This window comes from Tursiops truncatus, chromosome 16 (assembly GCF_011762595.2).
Source record: "Tursiops truncatus isolate mTurTru1 chromosome 16, mTurTru1.mat.Y, whole genome shotgun sequence".
Taxonomy (NCBI): domain Eukaryota; kingdom Metazoa; phylum Chordata; class Mammalia; order Artiodactyla; family Delphinidae; genus Tursiops; species Tursiops truncatus.
In genome coordinates this window covers 65,263,251-65,284,096 of record NC_047049.1, presented here as the reverse complement: position 1 = coordinate 65,284,096, position 20,846 = coordinate 65,263,251, and the positions used below count along the sequence as shown (strand labels likewise).

The window sequence follows — 20,846 nt, the reverse complement described above, 5'->3', positions numbered from 1 at the left end:
TTCGTCAGTCGAACTCTGAAACGTCATCTCTCTCTTACAAATGAGAATTTCAGGATAATGAAAGGTTTAGCAACTTGCCCAAGAAAGGCTGCTGCTAAAAATGATGGAGCCATGGTGCAGATGTGGTAAGGCAATGCCAGAGGCCATGCTTTTCACCATGGGGCCATCTTGCCACACAAAGAGTCCCACACCTGGGCTGTTTCTGCATTTCTTAAATCAGATACAGCCATCCCAGCGGATCTCAGAGGCCACGTGAAGTCACAGGATAAACACGGTGCCACCTACTTGACTATCACTATTTGACAGGAAAATGTTAAATTGCCTTTATAGTAAAATATACTTTATTAAAATAAATAAGGATATATTAAATAGTAGAATGCAAAATGTATCCACGTTTTAGATAGAACTTAAAACCTGTGATAGTTTATGTTTGATACTTTATAGTTCATTTTGAAAATACTCTTTTAATTCCTAATGCTATCATTTCGCCCAGGCACTTGTTTATATCACACAGGATTATTGCAACTGATGTTTCCTGTTCACTTTCCTTACTCTGAATACCAACCCTGCATTTCACTGTCTAACTAGTCATCTTACAACTCTGCTTGTATCAGAGAACTTGTTTGCTAGGAGATACGAGTATTGTCCCCATTTACAGATTAAAGCTTTAGCACCTTTGCCTGACACTGAGATCCTCTGTGACTTAACCCATTCGTGTCTTTCTGAGCTCCTATCCCAATGGGGTCATCTAGAACTCTTTGCTTCAGTCAGCTGACCTCCATGTGTGACGTTCTCATTCCTGTGTTTGTGACTTGGGTCATGTCCATCCTCCTGGAATGTTATCTTCCTTCATCCTGCTGAACTCTACTCTCCTATTAAAACCTCTATAAAGGTCCCCCTTGAGTCCTGAAACTTGCATTGCTTTCTTGTACCCTGGGTGAGATTGCCACGAGCTGCATTTTTATTTCCCTTCCTCTGCTATTTAATTAACTTGATGAGTCCATGTCTTGATTCCAAAACATTCATGCTTCTTTCTGTCACCCATAGCACCTTTGCATATAACAGTCCCTCAAGAAATATTTTTGACTGTTGAATAAACAAATGAGTGAGAAACAGCCCATGGCTTTTCCTCATCAGTGACTTTCATTTATCTAAGGTGGCAGTGATGGTTTTGGAAGAGTAACACGGAGAATTAGGAGTTTTCAAATCCCGTCCTTGACACTAGTTACTGTCTCTGTAAACTTGAGGATCAGAAGCAGAAACATCAGTAGAGCCAATGGTATTCCGTGCCCACCCTGTAGTATGTGTTCAGTCTTAGAAAAATTGGTTCTTTTCATAAAGTCTTAAGCTAGAGAACAGTTCTTTAACTACACAGACATTATTTTAAAAACTTAATGTCCATATTGAACAAAAAAATGCCACTTAAACTGAAAATTTAATTCTATCCCATATGGTCTATGTTACTTGTGTTCATACGGTAGTTTGTGAAAGTACCCTCCCAAATTGTAGTACATATAAGTGAAAGAGAGTAGGAATGAAGGTGATACCTAGACTAGTGGTTAGACTACTCAGCAATTCATTACCTTCCCTTTTTTGTTCCCACTCAAGACACATACCACCAAAGATAAATGCCAAATGCATAAACAGTTCTTTCAGTTTTATTGCTTTAACATACATAGTTTAATTATCAGTTGAGCAAATTATTAACAAACTACAGTGACATGAGTTGAAATAAATATTGTTTCAAATAATACTGCATAATTTCAAAACAAACCCAGTGTTACATGCGTGAAAAAATTGAGAACACAATGAAAAAAAAATTTTGATTCAGTTAAGCACAAAAGGAATGCAGAATCCCAAACAAGGAATATCTGACCTTCTATGTCAATGTTGTGAGGGTATTAAAGAGCTTTATCTATTCCTGGATAAATAATTCATTTTTATTGATTGGTGAAATTGACTTTAAGGATGAATAATGACCAGAAAGCTCTACAAGTGCTTTTGCCAAAGTTTATCTATGGCCAAACCATAAACCTACTTTGAATTGGCAGTTACTAGAGTGGATGCTTCACTCAGCCCCATTCTGCCTTCTGCGCAGCAGGGTGAGGTGTAGAAGCCAAGGTACTGATAGTTTGAAACACCTCAAATGCCACTAAACTTAAGTTCTCAAGATATTGCTGCAATAAACATGACTATTATCAAGTGCTTGCTTTTACTTAATCTCAGGCTGTCAGCTTAAATCTCCCTTCATCCTGATTTACAATGTGCATGCTACCTTCGGAAATGTCACTAAGTTTAAAATGTCAAAGTTGTTGCCTGTAAAAGTACATAAGGTAAAGTAAGTGCATTTTTTTTTTTTTTTTTTTTTTTTGCCAAGTCAGTATGGAACTAAAACGTAATCAAAATGGAAAGCAGGGGCATCTGGAAATCTTTCACTGGAAGTTTTAATTCATATTTAATCACCCAAAAACTTGCTCAAGAAAATTTTGTTTTGTTTTTTAAAGTCCCAACTATTAGGTACTAAATTGGGCATAACATATGTCTACTTCTGTTTTCAGGGAGTTGTTAGTCATGGATATCAAAGAAAAATTATTATGCTGTCATTCAGGGCCAATGAAATTTTCTTTGGAGGAATTTTACCACACAAGCACAATTTTCAAAATCAGTCAGAAGCACAGCTTAACCCTGCAAGACAGTTGCTGAAATTCTCATATTTATATCTCATTGTATACCAGCACATAAAAATAGAGTTATAATGGTATAAGATTCAGCAAGCAATGGAATACTATCTCTACAGTATTTTCAAAATTAATTTTATGTTTAAAGCTTAAGGAAGAAGAAAAGTTCTGTGTAACTGAGAGTGTGAACTAACCTCTCAGACTTGCCCCTTTGCCTTATGAATAAACACTCCAATCCAGATTTGATGTTAGAAGCCCAGACTTGTCAGTCTTAGCTAGACTATCACTGAATATCACAGAGAGGTTCAGATAATTCATAAAGATGGGAAACTGATGGACATGTTGAGGGCTGGCCTGGGACTACCTAATACATGGTTGTCTGAATAGAAAAAGTAATCTGCCGGCTTTGAACTATTGATATAATTATTGAAAGGGGGCTTTAAGATGTTTAGAGGTGCTACGTATCTTTAAGACCGAATACCCAGAACAAAAAATAAGCATTCTTCTTGAAAATGCAAAGGAAAGAAAACTTTATAACTAAAAAATACCTCATTTGGAATGAAAACACAGGACATAAGTAGAATTAGTATTCTGCTAATACCATTTAAGTGGCTGTTGTATATATCCTACATTGAAGAGATTTTTAGAGATGGTTGTTAGAAATCTGAGCCTCTTTCAGAAAGAGTTTCCCTCCAGAGCTTCCTTTTATGACAGTTGGCAGCCGGCACCATCATGACTGCCAGGTACCCAAAATTGAAGACCCCAAATAAATACATTCCCAGTTAAGGAAACATTTCTGGCTCTACTTTAAGAAAGATTAGAAAGTCATTCAACTACCCCAGGCCTGAGATAGGGAGGTCTATCCAGCAACATGGGCAAGAGGGAGAGTCTAGACTTCAGTTGTCTCTAGGAAGAAGGACCATGTAAAGTTAGGGGACTAAATTTGCTTACAGTCAGACACATACTGTATACATTGTTACCTCTATAAAGAAGGAAACATACATTTCCTATGGTTCAGTCAGTGTGGAATACAAAGAAACTTGAGCTTATTTCAATAATCCTTGGCCCATCCTCCCTGGGATATATAATTTTAAACACACATTAGCAGTAAAGAAGGAAAGAAATGGTGTCAACAAATTGTTTTCACCAGTCAATGCTAAAGATGGATTTTAAACAGGCATCTCCATGGAAGATTTCACCTCTGTGGAAGTGAAAGTAATTTGGTGTTTTCATCTGATTTCAGATCACGTAGATGAAATATTCACTCCTCATATATCTGATACTTTTATTCAATTATTAGAGGTTATAACACTCAGCTAATTACTTATGTACCTGCTTTTTATTTGCTTTGAGTGATGTAGGCATGGATTTATATACCATATATATTTAAGTTTTGATCCTTTTGCTCTTACATAGGAAGCCAGCCAGCATTTGAAATGTGCATCTCATTTTCAACTAAAAAATCCAATCCCATTTTCCAGGAAATCTGGATGGTGTGGTGGCTAAAAGTTCAGACTCGAGAGTGCAACCAAATTTTAAGGCCAGTGAGTTTTCAAGCAAGGTCCGTCTCCTTAGTTTCTTTTTCTAAGGAATAGAGCTGATAATGTTTATCTCCTAGGGTTATTGAAAAAATTAAATAAGGTAATAGCATTCAGCACAGAGTCTGCCCATAAGGGCAAGAATCACTGTTTGTTTTGTTATCTGGTATATCCCAAGAACCTAGAGCAGTGCCTGGAACATCAAAGTTGCTCAAAAGATATTTGTTAAATATGTAATATCCTGATTAACTCTGATACTGGGGAGAATTTCACCCACCAACGTGCTAAAAAATTGGCTGAATTTCAATTTCTCATCTTGCAAACAATATCACTAAATGATCCTCAAAAGTTATATAGTTTGTCCTCTGCCCTGACACGACTTCACCCAAACTGCCAAAGATAAGTGCCCTATCCTATCCTTAAAATCTTCCTCAGGAGAAGGCTGCCTAATCTTCATAGAACTCAAAACTCTTCCTTCCTCTGGTATAAAAGTTACCTGCTTCTGCAACTACCTTTCTTATTCCCTCCTCTACCTCTGTCACTTTCTTACCCACTTTCTTTTAGAACTGCTCTGTATTTACTGCTTTCTTCCCCCTCTAACTTGTTAAATTCATTTTGAAGTTCATTCCTTGGGTTTTGTTCTCCTAAACCAGTGGGGACTCTTGGATTCTAGAAGCCAGCCTGCAGCCCTGAAACATCTCATCCCAGGATCTACATAAAGGCCAGCCCTACAAACCATCTATTGTCTGTAGGTGGGATTCTGGTAAGGTTGGGTTCCATTTGGAAGCGGTTCTCTCAGTTAGTATAATCTTCTTTTGAAGTGTTCAGGAGTAAGTCCTGTCTATCTTGGTAGGGGAAGAAAATTCACATGTAAAATGATTAATATAGGAAATCATTCTTTCTTTTGCTTTAATAGAAAATGTTTCTTGTTCATGTAAATTAGTTAAAATGGCAAAAAGAATGCATTAAACATTTTAAGCCTTCTCTCTTTCAGATGTCTAGGATAGTGTTAAAACCTTGGTTACCTCTCTAGTTGCATACACCTGGTTTTAGTAACATCCACATTTTTCTATCCTAATAGACCCAAAGAACCAAAATGAAAATTTTAAACTACTTTGTGTGTAGACTCTTCTGTCATTAGGCCTGGCTTGTTTATTTGGCAGTAACATGCAAAATATTTACTAATGTTAAAGATATTATAATGATAGGGAAAGAGAGTTATGACAAAAAATGCGATAGGGTTTTTGTCCGATTAAGTGTTGTTTTCTGGTATGTGACATATAAATGAAAATGATAAATAAATATAAATTTTTAAGGTTGCAGACCTTTTTCTAGTTGACTTAAAAAGAATTATTAAAATAATATGGAAGTTACAGTCTTTTAACTGGATGCCCCTAAATTTTCTGATGCAGTCAAACAGAAGTATTTCTGACTTTCCAAAAAGAAAAATGGCTGTTTGATACCTAAATATGCAATAAGCAGACTGTCTTAACAAAAGACAGGCAGACAAAAGAAAGTACAGATTTTACTCAACTTGATACTCTGGCGCTTGCTTTGCTAACCTAGAGAATTACTTACAATGAAGGTGAAACAGGCTGGCAGCTCTGCAAGGACTTCACTAGAGAAAGGTAAATATCACCAGGAAAAGTCTCGATCTCACTCTACTCATTCTGCCACTGTACAGAAATATGTATCCATGGGAACCACAGTGCCTAGCATGGAAGTGTTCATTTGACACCGAAAAAGATAAGAATGTTTTCTGGAATAGAAAAAAAAAAAAGATAATGGCATTGGGAATTAAAATTAATCATTTTAACTAGAATGCTACAGAATGTATTAATCAATTGATATGTGAGATGGTCTCCTAAGGGGATGAGAGATGAGCAAGAGAGATTTTGGACTAAGAGGGAAGGACATTATTTGGGGGTAATTGATTGGGATGAGCAGGCCTGCTGCATCATGCTGGTAGCAAACTGTCAGCAGTTTATAGGAAGATACGGAGCTCAGGGATGGTGAGATGAAAAGACCACCCTGAATGTGAAGGTGTAGGAAGTCACTGGAAATACTTTCTCTGTTGTCAGACATTAGTCTTTTCAGCCACTCATTAAATTTGAGGAGTACTAATTATTAGGTTTGAGGCCCAGATTGGGCACTTAACGGTGTGTTCACAATTTTAAATATCTTGCTTTACTGTGACTTGAAAACTGACCTCTCTGAAGATGTTAAGTGTGCAAGGATGTCAGGCTGACGACGCGGGCCTTTCTGTAGAGTTGTGGACGTACTTACCCCTCATACAGAAGGAATTTTATGGGGAACGTACATGTTATCTTAATACTGATAAATTCAGAGATTTGCAAAGACCAGAAGGCAATTTTAAGAATATTGTATTTTCTAATACATTCACAGTTTTCGTTCATGTCATAAGACAAGCAGAAAGGGAATAATTAACAAATTTCCTTAGAAGTTTAGTGTTTGAATTTTTTTCCAGACTCATTCATTTAGTCCATTAGAAAGAAGGAAATATTTTAAGCCATTAATTTCCACTTGTGATAAGTAAAAGGGAAAGATTTATATTTATCACCTTTCCTATTTAATGGAAACCTTCCAGTTTTTCTAACTAAAAAATCTTGAGTGGATTCACAGATATTTTCTAACTTATCATTCTGATTTCAGTCTAATGTTTGCCAGTGATGCTGGTGGCTAACCAGGACGGAACTGCTGTCCTTCAAAGGTGATATAAACCCTCTCCTCCCTCCCAAAGATTTTTTTTCCTTCATAAATTAACATAACTCAATTTCACTAAAAGAGAAAGGTGAGTTTTGATTAGCAAGATAAAGCAAAAGTATCATTAGAAGAAGCACCAGTCTCTGTGATGCAATTTCAAAAGATGCATAGATGGGCCACCAAGCAATCACTCTCATTAAGAAATTTCTGTCATTCCCCTGCCAGAAGAAGGGCTTAGTTATAAATATATACACCACCTTCATACTTACTGATTAGATTCATTTAACTATGTTTTATAATGGGAGGATTTGTTAATATATTTGCTGCTAATTTTTCTTCTAAGTATTATACTATTAGCGGGTTTGAATTGAATTAAATCCTGAAATGCTGCCCACTGCAGGAATTGAGTCAGGTGGACAGATGTCCTTCTCAGCTCTGTACATCTTGTTCTTATTGCACCTCTGATTATTGCACCAGACTTTACTCCTGGGACATTCTCCAAGTTAATGTTTTTTTTTTAATTAAGTTTTGCTTAATTATAGTTGTTTGCTTTGAGCTAAGCTGGAAATCCCTCTACTTTGAAGAGGAGGACTTGTTCACATCTCATTTTTAAAGAGTCATTTTCTTAAGATAGATACAGAAGTTATTTGATAAGTGTATAATTTCAAATTAGTTATGTTCTTTTGGCATCGAGTGCTGCATTCTAAACCCTAACCTGTGGAAAGCTGATGTAGAATTAAACAGACATTAGATTTTGTAAATGAGACTCTTAAGATTCTTGAGCATGTGGCTTTAGGAACTAAGATATACTAGTAGTTTGGTAATTTTTTAAGAAATTATTTTCTCAACTAAATTGTAAATTCACACTTCTACCTGACAAAGGGAAGTGTCATAGAGGTAACTCCTGTAATGTCTATCTTAGAACAGAAAATGATGGTAGCATGTCAACAAAAGAAATACCCTGTTTTGCCTCAGTTAGCTAGCGAGTCCTGGACAATATAATTATCTGGATTCTCTAATTCCTTTCTGCACTGCCTTTTCTTTTAGGGAGTGGACTCTGTCCAGAATAATATTGATCGTGGGCCAGTGCACACTGCAAGAGAGGCAGGAGCGTATTGCTTTCACTCTTAGAAAGTGTATGTATCAATACTGAGCCCAGGTAACCTAGCATTTTGGAAGAACAATATAACATATTACAATGAAAAGTTTACATTTTCCCCATAATTTATTAACATATTGACCGATTAAATCCCTTTCCCATACCATTTTGTTCAACATACTCCCATACCATTTTGTTCAACATACTCCCATACCATTTTGTTCAACATACCACACACATCATGCTCTCAACCTTTATGCCTTCTTACGTTTCACACATTCTTTTACCCAAACTGGCCCTCCTAACATCAGCTGATGTTGCATGTTTAAACTTTACCTAGTCAAACTAAGATGTCATGGCTGTTGAAACAGTTCATTGATGGAAATGTTTTACAAGGTGAAGTTACGATGTGGGTATAATTTTGATAAAGTAGAATAGGAAATTCATGTTTAAAATCCTGTGAATGGGAACTCTATGCATGAGAAAAGGTAAAACTGAAACTTAACTCCTCCAGAGACAGACAGAAGTAGAGAGAAGCAACGCACTAGACTCTGAAACTATTATAAAGTGCATTAGGAACTCAATTTGGCATCAGCACAATGACTGCAGTTATAAAATGACCTCAGACTTCTATTTTAAAAAATGTTATTAAAATCACTCCAGCTTCATTGCCACTAACTCTACTTCAGAGTTCAGCGGTACCACACATTTTTTGAGTTATATTTTACTCAATGACTTCAGAGTTCAGCGGTACCACACATTTTTTGAGTTATATTTTACTCAATGACAAAAAATATTTTTCAAACTGGCCTTTTCCTTTTAATTATACTTGCAAGGTGATACAAACGGAGTCATGCAGAACTCCTTGCATTTCTGTTATCAGTCATAACTCGCTTGGGGATAGAGTTAAATGCCCATTTCCCCAACGGATGATAACTCTTCCTCCATATATGTAGTATTCTGGTGGGCCTTTTTAAATCCAGAACTCAACGTGCAGAACAGCTGAGCACAGTGGAGTCCTGAAATGCACACTTGTGGCATGAAAACTCATTGTAAACTTTATAATGTTAATAAATTGTTTCATAAATAATTAAGGCGGACCTTGAAAATCCAGAAAGTAACTTGATTGCTCAAGCTTGGTTAGTTTCTGATGGATATTAGCCCAATCAGTTGACAACAGTTGTTACAAATATCTAGAGGTTGAATTTTTTTTTTTCCTGTAGAAGGAATCACACATGTCTGTCAGGTTACATCAGATAAAGGAAGTATGGAGATTAAATGGGAGAGTATTTTATGAAATCTTTTGTTTCCGTTGAAAACCAAGTCAAGAGCTCATATCACTATTTTAATTTAAAATGAAGAGGGTGAGTATACTTAAACTGGTACAGATGAACAGGACTCATTTGAGTCTCCTGTGTTCATTTAGTAATGAATATAAGATATTCTCCGTGATGGGAGAGGCTGAATGACCCTGAAGATTTCATTCATTCAGCAAGCATCTGTTGATTCCTTATTAGGTGCTGGCCATGCAGAAATGACAGTGGCATGATCCCCAAGATACGTTGCTCGTGTTGGTTAGGCTTTCAGTGTTTTACATTATTTGTGGGTTAAATTCTAAGTTAGTGAACTTACAGAACTAATCAAGTGTAAAAATAAAGCAGTGTGTTTAGCCAGGACTTTGTCATATAAACACTAGAGTAGAATAGTGGTTTCAGTAGATATGTCTTCCTCTAAATTCACTCATCACTTGCACTGGGTGGAGTTTTTTCTTTGCTGAGCCTCGTCTGACAGCTGCATAAGTTTCCTCTGGTTTCTCTCTTTTAATCAAGGGTTTTTTTGCAGGAGCCTTCATTCTCCACATAACAACTGGGTGCCGGGGCCCAGCAGGACTCTGAATTCGGATGATCTTGGTTGAGGCAATGTAAGACATTTTCACTGTTTGCACTACAGCATTCATTAAATTTTTGGCTGCTTGAATCAGGGAGGTGACACTGTCCAACTGTAGAAAAAAAACAAAAAACAAACTATTATTCAGAGAATGTAATCAGGAATTTAAAGAGATTTAATGTTACAGAAAATGAAATGTGCCACTTTGTTTTTATCCCAGAAACGAATGAGTTATTCCTCATTTTATACACCTAGGTAAATTATCACATCAATCTATTTTTAATCATTTATCTAGTCATCTGATGCATAAGTAATTCCATATTCTATTTTCTAAGATGATAGCTTAGATTTTTTTTCTTGGTTTTCAGTGAAATCAGTTCTGTACCTTCTATATCATACCATAAGAACCAGATGGTCACTGCTTTCTTTATAATGGATCTCCATACTTCCAGGGTTAATGTTCACCCCTTTTGTAAGAAATGACTGTCTACAGTAAAAGCTATATCATATATAAGTAACTTAATAAAACAACAACTGAAAAATCTTCTCAGGGAATTCACAGTCTACGATAAATATCATACCCACATATGCATATACACATGCATGTATACCACTCATTTTCATGAATATTTCCCAAATAATTCCACCTACAAGAGTCTCTTTTTTAAAAACACATAATTCTTACACCTATCAGGCAGTGTATTAAAACAGATCTTTTCAGTCAAAGTTGGTTGAAATTCCAGATCTGCCTGCCATTTAGTAACATAAACAAATCATTTAACTGTTTTCTCCTAGTTTCCTCAGATATAAAATAGGAAAAGAGTACTTATTGAAGTTAAATAACATGTGTAAAGAGCCTAGTAGACTGCCACGTAGTTGTTGTTAATTATTTCCTTTGTTTCTTGGGAAGGCTGACAAAATTGCTTAATTATAAAGATATACCAATGAAATTACTAAAAGACACCTTTTCCCACATGATTCTATTTTGTAATTGTTGTTATGTTTTCTGGGTTGTTCACTAAAACCATCTCAGGGCAAAACGAGGTGACAGTCCTAGAACCTTGCAAAATACTTTAGCGCTAAGCCCAGTTGGTTCATTTTTATATAAATGATGCCTCTTCCATTATTTTAGTTTGGCAGATTGTCACCCACAGCCAACTCACACAGGAAGATGTGCTTCCACTGTCACCTGGCTGTGATGTGTGCTGTCAGGGTGAGGCTCAAACACTGCCTCTGTAGTTACTGAAATCCATCAGCAGCTGACTGGCCTGAGTACTCTACTCAGTTTGCAGTTCGAGGAATCTCATCTCACACAGAATAAATGAGCGAAGGAAAGTAGTAAGCTCAGGTTATGTGCCTGGGGCAGTGGTCTAGCTGGCTGCTTCCTCAGTGAAAACTTTAATTAGCCCCATTATAATGCTAACCCTGAAATCCTTAAAAAGGTAACACCAAAAAATATGTAATTTGAAAGGCAGTAATACTTGAAAACTACACATCTTTGAGTCTTTTTACTTATTGAAGCCAGAAATGTAAAATCTTTGTATGTGTCAGGAATGACAAAATTTTTTGACAAACATTAAACAGGATTTCATGAAGCACTCACATGTATTTCACAGAACACTTAGAACTTCTGAATCTGTACACAACTTAAAAAAAAAAAAGACAGACTTTGAATAGAATAACACACTTTGTAATGAACGTTACACTGTGGACAAACTGCATGCTAAAATCTGCTGTTTAATAATTAGCAGTTTTCATTAAAGACCTCCTAGAACTAGTTAGATTCTGAAAGTCGTTTCCAATCTCACTGTAGTAAGAAGAAAGTTTTTCTAAGTGATGAATCAACCTGAATAGTATTCAGGATCCTTGGTCATCTCTCTCAAACATGAAACTATTTGGTGTATTCTCAGGGCTCTGTGCTGCCATTAAGTCTTCTGGAGAAGAAGGTCCTAGGGACCTGCTGTCATTCAAGATTTCACCAGGGCCTCTGGCCTTCCCACCCTAAAACTTACATTCTCTTCTCCTTTTGACTCTGTAATCTTGTCATGTATAGATTGTATTTATTTCATTTGCTCTTGAAGCAAATGAACCCACCCATACAAGTGGGTTTTATACATAAACCTATAGTCTTGAAAGGAGGTTTAAGTTAAATTCATGACTTAAAATGTGGAAATTGACTTGTCTTCTTTCCTCACTGAATCAGCAAAGCCCTGTCTGGGCCATTGTGGTTTCTTATTCTGGCTTCTGACAAATCTTTTTATTTAAAAATCCTAAATGACTGTAGTAGGACTTCTCCTCCAGTAGACTGAAGAAAACCACAGGACAAATTATCCCTCTAGGAGAGCATGAAAACTAGTTTTGCAGACAGATTAGGACAATCGCTGCAAGAATACTGTTATTTCACGAGGAGAGCTTGTAAGACATTCTATGAGGATCTTTGAGGTCCAAGAGCTATATGCCCTAAGAGGCCTGACTTTTTGCTATTAGCCAAATCACAGGCCACACAAGCAAGGGGCACAGGCAAGCCAAGCAAGTGGTAGGGAATTTTGTTTGAGGCCTAAGCAGTGCCTCAGGCCTACTCATAGAGAATAACTGCACAATTTCATGTCTCCAAAAAGTAGTATAAGTCCTCTTACCAGGCTTAGTTTAATGAAAAATCCTCCAAGGGAAGAATTCAGAAGAAGTCCCTTTGTGGAAACAAAGCATATTTGAGTAGGCTAATGTACCACTTTGGGATCTCTGTGTTCAATTTCTTGAACAAAGTTTTCTGAATTTCACAAGTGTCCCTGTGCAAGCGAGAATGCTATTTTACTCTAAAGGCCTGGTAAGCCAATCAGACTATAAAACTCAGGTCCAAAAACTCTCTTACCATTACAAATCGCTTTCATCAACTGAAAAGGCTTCTACGTAAATGTAACTTGAAATGTTTGCCATAAAACGAGCTATTTTTCCTAACATCTGGTAACAATCCTCTCTGATTTGGATGAAGAGTTCTTGATCAGGGTATCAACTGAGAAATGAAATGGCTTCTAAGGCCCTGAAACCTCCTAAGGTTATATGTAAGTATTTGCATGCAAGTACATATAAGCAGCTTCCTGTTGCCTTCTTTCCATAAACGTGGATGAGGTTAAAAAAAAATAAGATCTTGATCCAAATTAAAGGCCTGTGGTCTACATAAACTGGAAGTCTGTTCTCCTACCATAGTAAATAGGAATACAGCCATCCTTCTTATGGTAGTGACCTGTGCTTATTCTTACAATACTGATGTGGTTTCAAAATAACTGAACTTAAGGGTCTATTAATGTCACAATAAGATCTTCAATATTGTCGATGTTCAAAAGTAAATCGGACATAGTTCATAAGTTCTGCCTCTTTTTTTTTGAGGATCTACATGAATGTAGAGATGATGCCCAGTGTTAGCTCGAACTGCAAGATGTATTTTGCAAATAATCCAAATTAAGACCATCTAAATAGAGTCCTTCTCAATATTATCGCTCGACAGATCTTAGTTCATTTTATGGTAATGTCTCTTTTGTGCTTTGTGGTATGTGATCTGTGATTTCAGTTAAGCTACAGTACAAATCTGTCCAGTTCTAAGAATGTTTTCAGACAAAAGGCTTGGTCCTAGTTAGACATGTGTCTGCAAGCCTTTGTTGTGGAAAAGGGTTAGAACAACAATAAAAGGTATGTTCTTTTCCCTCATAAAATGTCAAAATTTTGGTCATGTATACATAAAATGGCTGGATCTTTTTACAAAACTCGAAGTTAAATACGTGTGATAAAAGTCCTCAACAACCACATCAGAGTGGAATGTGTGCTGGCAAATCTTTGTTCAGATCTTACTGTAATTATTGATAGTTAAGAGGAGTATCCAAGAAAGACATGCTAATTATTCCTCCTTTTAATTTTGTAAGTTCCTCATCCACGTTATGTCAGAACACCAGAATGTCTTGTACTATACCACTCTAACTCTCCACGTTCTGGATACAAGACCTTTGTCAGAAATGTGTTTTGCACGGGGTTGCTAACTCCCACTGATGTAGATCCCATACCCTTGCGCCTGGGCTGTCACCTGGGGAAAGCATAGATAGCTCCCCACCCGCTGTGTGAAGTGCCATGGCAACTACAGTTGCTGGGACTCCTGTGGAGAGAGAAGCCTGGTGTTGCCTGGAGAAATATATTTCCTGTCCTATAACCTTCTAGGTAAACTGGTGCCAAGGTAGCCTATGATATTCTTGTAAGTCTCAATGTTTACCTGAACTTAAAGACCCCTGGTGGATGTAGCACCTGCACAAAAGTAGTACCTGAAAGGCAAATGTGTGCGGTTTGGCTCCAAGTATGACAGCTTATAATAATTGCTAATATCTATTGTGTGCCTCCTATGTGCTGGCGCTGTTCTAAACAGCTGACATACATTAACTCACAGCAATCCTATGAGGTAAGTACTATTATTATCTCCATTTTAAACATGAGGAAACAAAGGAACTAGGTTTGGTAGCTATCTCAAGGCGATACAGCTATTAAATGGTAGAGTTGGAATTGGAGCCAAGGCAGCGTTGTTCAAGTACCTGGTACTTTTACCCATTACACAACACTGCCTCTCAGTAAAATGTCACTTCCAATGTGTGTTTATTTTCAGATATTGTATAGTTGAAGAAATTGCACCAACATTAATACAATGTCTAAAATTTTAAAAAAATGACTATTCGATAACTGTTTTTAGAAAGGTTATAGAATTTTTGTATGCATGTTGGTACTAAGAAAAATGAGGGTATCTTACTTGCCAATGTATTTTGTTAGGATGATAGTTTGATAATGTTTATACTCCATTATTTTCCAAGCAGCATGCTTTTGAAAGAGTAAATAGAAATACTCAGTCATCCTCATAAGCCCCAAACAGTTTGAAGACTTTGAGATTAAAGATATTTTCTAACAAAACCTTTTAAAATTTTAAAATGTAGATCTCAGTAAACATATCAATAAGGCAAAGATAAACCATAAACAAATCATATTATAGTTTCTAGGACATGGAATTGTATAACATTTACTTCATCTTTAAAATGTGTCATACTGTAAATACAAAGAAAACTTTTTTTTTCTGATTCTCAAACAAAATTAAATAAATTTGTTTGCCTTGGTTTTGCAGTAGAAACCAGGATTTTGTCCCCAGACCCTGGAGTTGCTTGCTAACCTGTACTTAGTTTTAAAATGCTCAGTTAAAGTATTTGGAAATAAGGTTAACATAGGTAAGTAACGTTAAAGGGCATTACATATGTGTGTTGGTAGATAACAAGTGACAGCTTAAATAATTCTTAAAAGTAAACACTGTTATAGTCTTTCTAACTTATGATTGATCTAATAGTGGTAGTTGTACACCATAGGAAATATTTAAATACACATTTGTTGGCAAAAATACATCATCTAATTCAACATGTTTTTAGTATCCACCCTGAACTTTTCTTGAGGACCTAATTTTATCCAAATACGTGCTTAACACATCCTTTTGTTTCTGAACAGATTTTTAGAAGAATGGCCTGTATTGAAAACATTCTCCTTTTTAGGTTGCATTCAAAAATGTTAAAGAGCCAGCCTGGCTTAATGGGAAAATCAAATAAGGGGCTTTGTTAAGGCTAGTCAAAATGGAGTTATACATCCAAATTGAAATTGTCAAGCTTATAATTAAATTGAGAAGGTGGTGCCTTCCTTGAATATGAAGAGTTATTCCACTGGGCCACTGATAGGATTCATCTTGTAAATTTGTCCTTTGCCAGCTCTCCATCAGATCATGACAACAGAAAAGGACAACTTAAGTTGAAAGGGGGAAAATCAATGTATGGAATAACTAAAGAAATTTAACACTGCTGAAAGGGCCATACGTGAAGTGAAATATGACATTTATTCAGTTGTAATATATTGTCCTGTCAAAAAGCAATTTTCAGATCTTATTGTTTTCTAAAGCACATCTTCCAGGCCAAAAACATTTTATGTCATCTTAAAAGGAAATAATAAAAAACATAACACCAATTCAGGTGGCTACTCAGAATGCTTTTTAATTCTATCTGAAATGGCCTATTTTGGAAATACTATTGGTAATGTTAGTGATTAGCTATCCTATAGTCATGTTGGCTTAAAGGCAAATGATTAGCTGAAGAACTAATTTTCTATAACAATTATACCCCAGCTACTAGTGACACAGATTCTTTACTAAGTAGTGCTAGCAGGAGGGGCTAGGTTTGGCATGGTTCTCTGACCTTCTGTGTTTCAGCCTGTGCCGTTCTTCTCTCCAGCATCAGGCAGCGCTCTGAGTTCTGCCCTTTTCACAGACATCTACTGATAATACTCAACCTGACATCTTAATGACGTTGCAAGGACTCTGTGCTGAGAGTAAGAAAGCACCGTTGTTGGTCCTAGATCGTACACTCATCTCTTGCATGACCACAGGTAAGGAAAAACTAGGTTGTGTGAAGCTAAAAATCCAAAGAGCATCGTTCCCCAATCCATGTAAGGACTTCCATTTCATAGACCTTCTCACATTCCTCAGTACTATTTTTCCACCTGTCTTGATCATCATCATTCTACCATTTTAATCCCTCTAGTTGCAGTAGTAAACATTTCTTAGCTTGCTTCTGTCTGCTACAACCAACCAGTAGAAGACAGATGTCCGTGTTCCCAGCACTGATCCATAGGTTACTCTCTCTTAGAGAATCCCCTCATTGGCCGCCAGATGGGTTTCTAGATAAATTGGTGGCCACCAAGCTGAAGCTGACAGACGATGCTTTTGTGTCTTTAGCCAATTATTGCACCCATTCTACCCAAGCACTGTTTCAAACTTCCACTCTAATCAAACCTTTGTCACCTCACATTCTCACTTGTTCTGCAGATTACTTCACTTAAAATATAAAACAAACAAGAAAGCAAGCAGACAAAATAGTAACAAAAACAGAAGCAGCAAAATGAAACTGCCTGAACTTGTCCTTAATTCTTGTCCATTTTTATTAAAATTAAAGTTCTCTCTTTTTCTCTCTATAAATGATACTTCTAATTATACCCTAGATTCTATTCCCTCTCTGCCTTCTTGGAGATTTTGCACAATTACTAATTATTTTCTACCAATGCATCTTCATGCTATTCCTTTCTATTGGCTTTTTCACTGTAGTATTTGTTTATTTTTTATATTTTTATTGAAGTGTAGTTGATTTACAATGTTAGTTTCAGGTGTACAACACAGTGATATAGATCATAATACATTTAAAGCTTTTACAACATATTGGCTATATTCCCTGTGCTGTACATTATTACATACTGTATCTTATTTATTCATACATAGCAGTTTGTATCTCTTAATCCCATACCCCTATCTTGTGTCTCCCCACTGTTAATCACTAGTTTATTCTCTATATCTGTGAGTCTGTTTCTGTTTTGTTATACTGACATTTGTTGTATTTTTAGATTCCACCTGTAAGTGAAAAAATACAGTGTTTGTCTTTCTCTGTCTGACTTACTTCACTAAGCATAATATGGTACAGGTCCATCCATGTTATTGCAAATGGCAAAATCTCATTCTTTTTTATGGCTGAGTAATGTTCTGTTTTTCTGACACACACACACACCACATCTACTTTATCCATTTATCTTTTGATAGATGTTTAGTTGCTTCCATATCTTGGCTACTGTAAATAATGCTGCTCTGAACATTGGGCTGCATGTATCTTTTCAAATTAATGTTTTCATTTTCTTTGGATATATATCCAGGAGTGGAACTGCTGGATCATGTGGTAGTTCTATTTTTAATTTTTTGAGGAGCCTCCATACTGTTTTCCACAAACCAATTTACATTCCCAATAACATTGAACTAGGGTTCTCTTTCTCTACATACCCACCAACGTTTATCATTTCTTGTCTTCTTGATGGTAGCCATTCTGACCAGTGGGAGGTGATATCTCATTGTGGTCTTGATTTGCATTTCCCTGGTGATTAGAAATGTTGAGCATCTTTTCATGTGCCTGTTTGCCATTGGTATATCTTCTTTGTAAAATGTCTATTCAGATCTTCTGCCCATTTTTTAATATGGATTGTTTGTTTTCTGGATACTGAGCTGTATGAGATGTTCATTTGTTTTGGAAATTAACCTCTTATATGACATATCTCTTGCAGATATCTTCTCTAATTCAGTTGGTTGTGTTTTCATTTTATTGTTGGCTTCCTTTACTGTGCAAAAGTTTTTAAGTTTGATTAGGTCCCATTTGTTTATTTTTGCTTTTGTTTATCTTGCCTGAGGACACAGATCCAAAAAAATACGTCTAAGGCTTATGTCAAAAAGTATACTGCCTATGTCTTGTTTTAGGAGTTTTACGGTTTCAGGTCTTATGTTAGGTCTTTAATCCATTTTGAATTTATTTCTGTATATGGTGTGAGAAAATGTTTTAATTACATACTTTAAAAAAATTTATTTTATATTGAAATATAGTTGATTTACAATGTTGTTAGTTTCAGGTGTACAGCAAAGTGATTCAGTTATACATATATGTATATCTATTCTTTTTCAGATTCTTTTCCCATATAGGTTATTACAGAGTATTCAGTAGAGTTCCCTGTGCTATACAGTAGGTCCTTGTTGATTATTTATTTTATATATAGTAGTGTGCATATATTAATCCCAACCTCCTAATTTATCCCTCCCCACCACCTTTCCCCTTTGGTAACCATAAGTTTGTTTTCTAAGTCTGTGGGTCTGTTTCTGTTTTTGCAACTTCATTCTTTTACATGTAGCTGTCCAGTTTTCCCAGCACCACTTCTTGAAGAGACTTTCTTTCCCTGTTGTATATTTTTGCCTCCTTTGTCATAGATTAATTGACCATAAGTTCATGAGTTTATTTTTGGGCTCTCTATTCTGTTCCATTGATCTATGTGTGTTTTTGTGCCAGTACTGCACTGTGTTGACTGCTGTAGCTTTGTAGTATAGTCTGAAGTCAGGAAGCATGATAACTTTCAGCTTTCTTCTTTTGTCTCAAGATTGCTTTGGCTATGTGAGGTCTTTAGTAGTTCCAAATAAATTTCAGGATTATTTGTTCTAGCTCTGTGCAAAATGTTGTGGGTATTTTGATAGGGATTGTATTAAATCTGTAGATTGCTTTGGGTAGTATGGATATTTTTAACAATATTCATTTTTCCAATTCATAAACATGGGATCTTTCCATTTATTTATATCATCTTCAGTTTCTTTCATCAATGTCTTATAGTTTTCAGAATATAGATCTTGCACCTCTTTGGTTAAATTTATTCCTAAGTATTTTATACCTTTTTATGTGATTGTAAATGGGATTGTTTTCTTGACTTCTCTTTCTGCTAGCTCATTATTTGTATATAGAAAATCAACAGATTTCTGTATTATTAATCTTGTATCCTACAACTTTACTGAAATCATTTTATTCTAACAGCTTTTTGGTGGAGACTTTAGGGTTTTCTATATATCATGTCACCTGCAAAATAGTGACGCTTTTACTTCTTCCCTTCCAATTTGGATGCCTTTTATTTCTTTTCTTCTCTGATTGCCATGGCCTGGACTTCAATACTGTGTTGAATAAAAGTGGTGATAGTATGCATCCTTGTCTTGTTCCTGATCTTAGAGGAAATGCTGTCAGTTTTTCACGACTTAGTATAGCGTTAGCTGTGGGTTTGTCATAAATGCCCTTTATTATGTTGAGGTATGTTCACTCTCTACCCACTTTGTGGAGAGTTTTTAACATGAATGGATGTAGAATTTTGTCAAAAGCTTTTTATGCATCATGTGATTTATTTTATGGTTCCTTTTGTGGATATTGAACCATCCTTGCATCCTTAGAATAAGTCCCCCTTGATCATGATGTATGATCCTTCTAATATATTGTTGGATTTGATTTGCTAATATTTTGTTGAGGATTTTTGCATTATGTTAATCAGTGATACTGGCCTGTAATTTTCTTTTTAGTGATATCTTTGTCTGATTTTGATATCAAGCTAATGTTGTCTCATAGAATGAGTTTAAAAGCATTCTTTCCTCTACAAGTTTTTGGAATGGTTTGAGAAAGATAGTTGTTAACTATTCTCTAAAAGTTGGTAGAATTCACTTGTAAAACCATACGGTCCTGGACTTCTGTTCGTTGGGATTTTCTTTTCTTTTTTTTTTACTGATTCCATTTCATTAGTGATAATTGTTGTGTTCATGCTTTCTATTTCTTCCTGATTCAGTGTTGTGAGACTGCACATGTCTAGGAATTTGTTTCTTCTAGGTTGTCCATTTTATTGGCATATAGTTGTTCTTAGTGATCTCATGTAATCTTCTGTTTTTCTGTGGTGTCGGTCATAACTTCTCCTTTTCCATTTCTCATTTTACTGATTTGGGACCTCACTCTATTTTTCTTGATGAGTCTGACTAAAGGTTTAACAATTTTGTTTATTTTTTAAAAAATCAGCTCTTAATTTCATTGATTTTTTTTAATAGTCTCTATTTCATTTATTTCTCCTCTGAGCTTCATGATTTCTTTACTTCTACCACCTTTGGGTTTTGTGTTTTTCTTCTTTTTCTTGTTCCTTTAGTTGTAAGGTTAGGTTTTTTATTGGAGACTTTTCTTGTTTCCTGAATTGGTCTTGTATCACTATAAACTTTCCTCCTAGAACTGCTTTTGCTGCATCCCATAGATTTTGTATCATTGTGTTTTGCTGCATCCCACAGATTTTGTATCATTGTGTTTTTTTTTTTTTTCTCCCCTGGTATTTTTTTTTTTTTTTTTTTTTTTTTTTTTTTTTTGCAGTACGCGGGCCTCTCACTGTTGTGGCCTCTCCCGTTGCAGAGCACAGGCTCCGGACGCGCAGGCTCAGCGGCCATGGCTCACGGGCCCAGCTGCTCCGCGGCATGTGGGATCCTCCCGGACAGGAGCACGA

The 20,846-nt window shown here is 36.0% G+C and overlaps 1 protein-coding gene across 1 annotated transcript in view; it reads right to left on the bottom strand.

Annotated features, from left to right (window-relative positions):
* Window positions 1–8,799: 8,799 nt before the first annotated feature.
* LOC101322709 (catenin alpha-3) overlaps window positions 8,800–20,846 on the bottom strand; it is a 489,966-nt gene continuing 477,919 nt past the window's right edge. Inside the window, exon 8 of the mRNA XM_033841933.2 lies at window positions 8,800–10,038. Coding sequence (XP_033697824.2) covers window positions 9,751–10,038 — 288 coding nt within the window. The 3' untranslated portion in view covers window positions 8,800–9,750. The remainder of the gene's footprint in view (window positions 10,039–20,846) is intronic.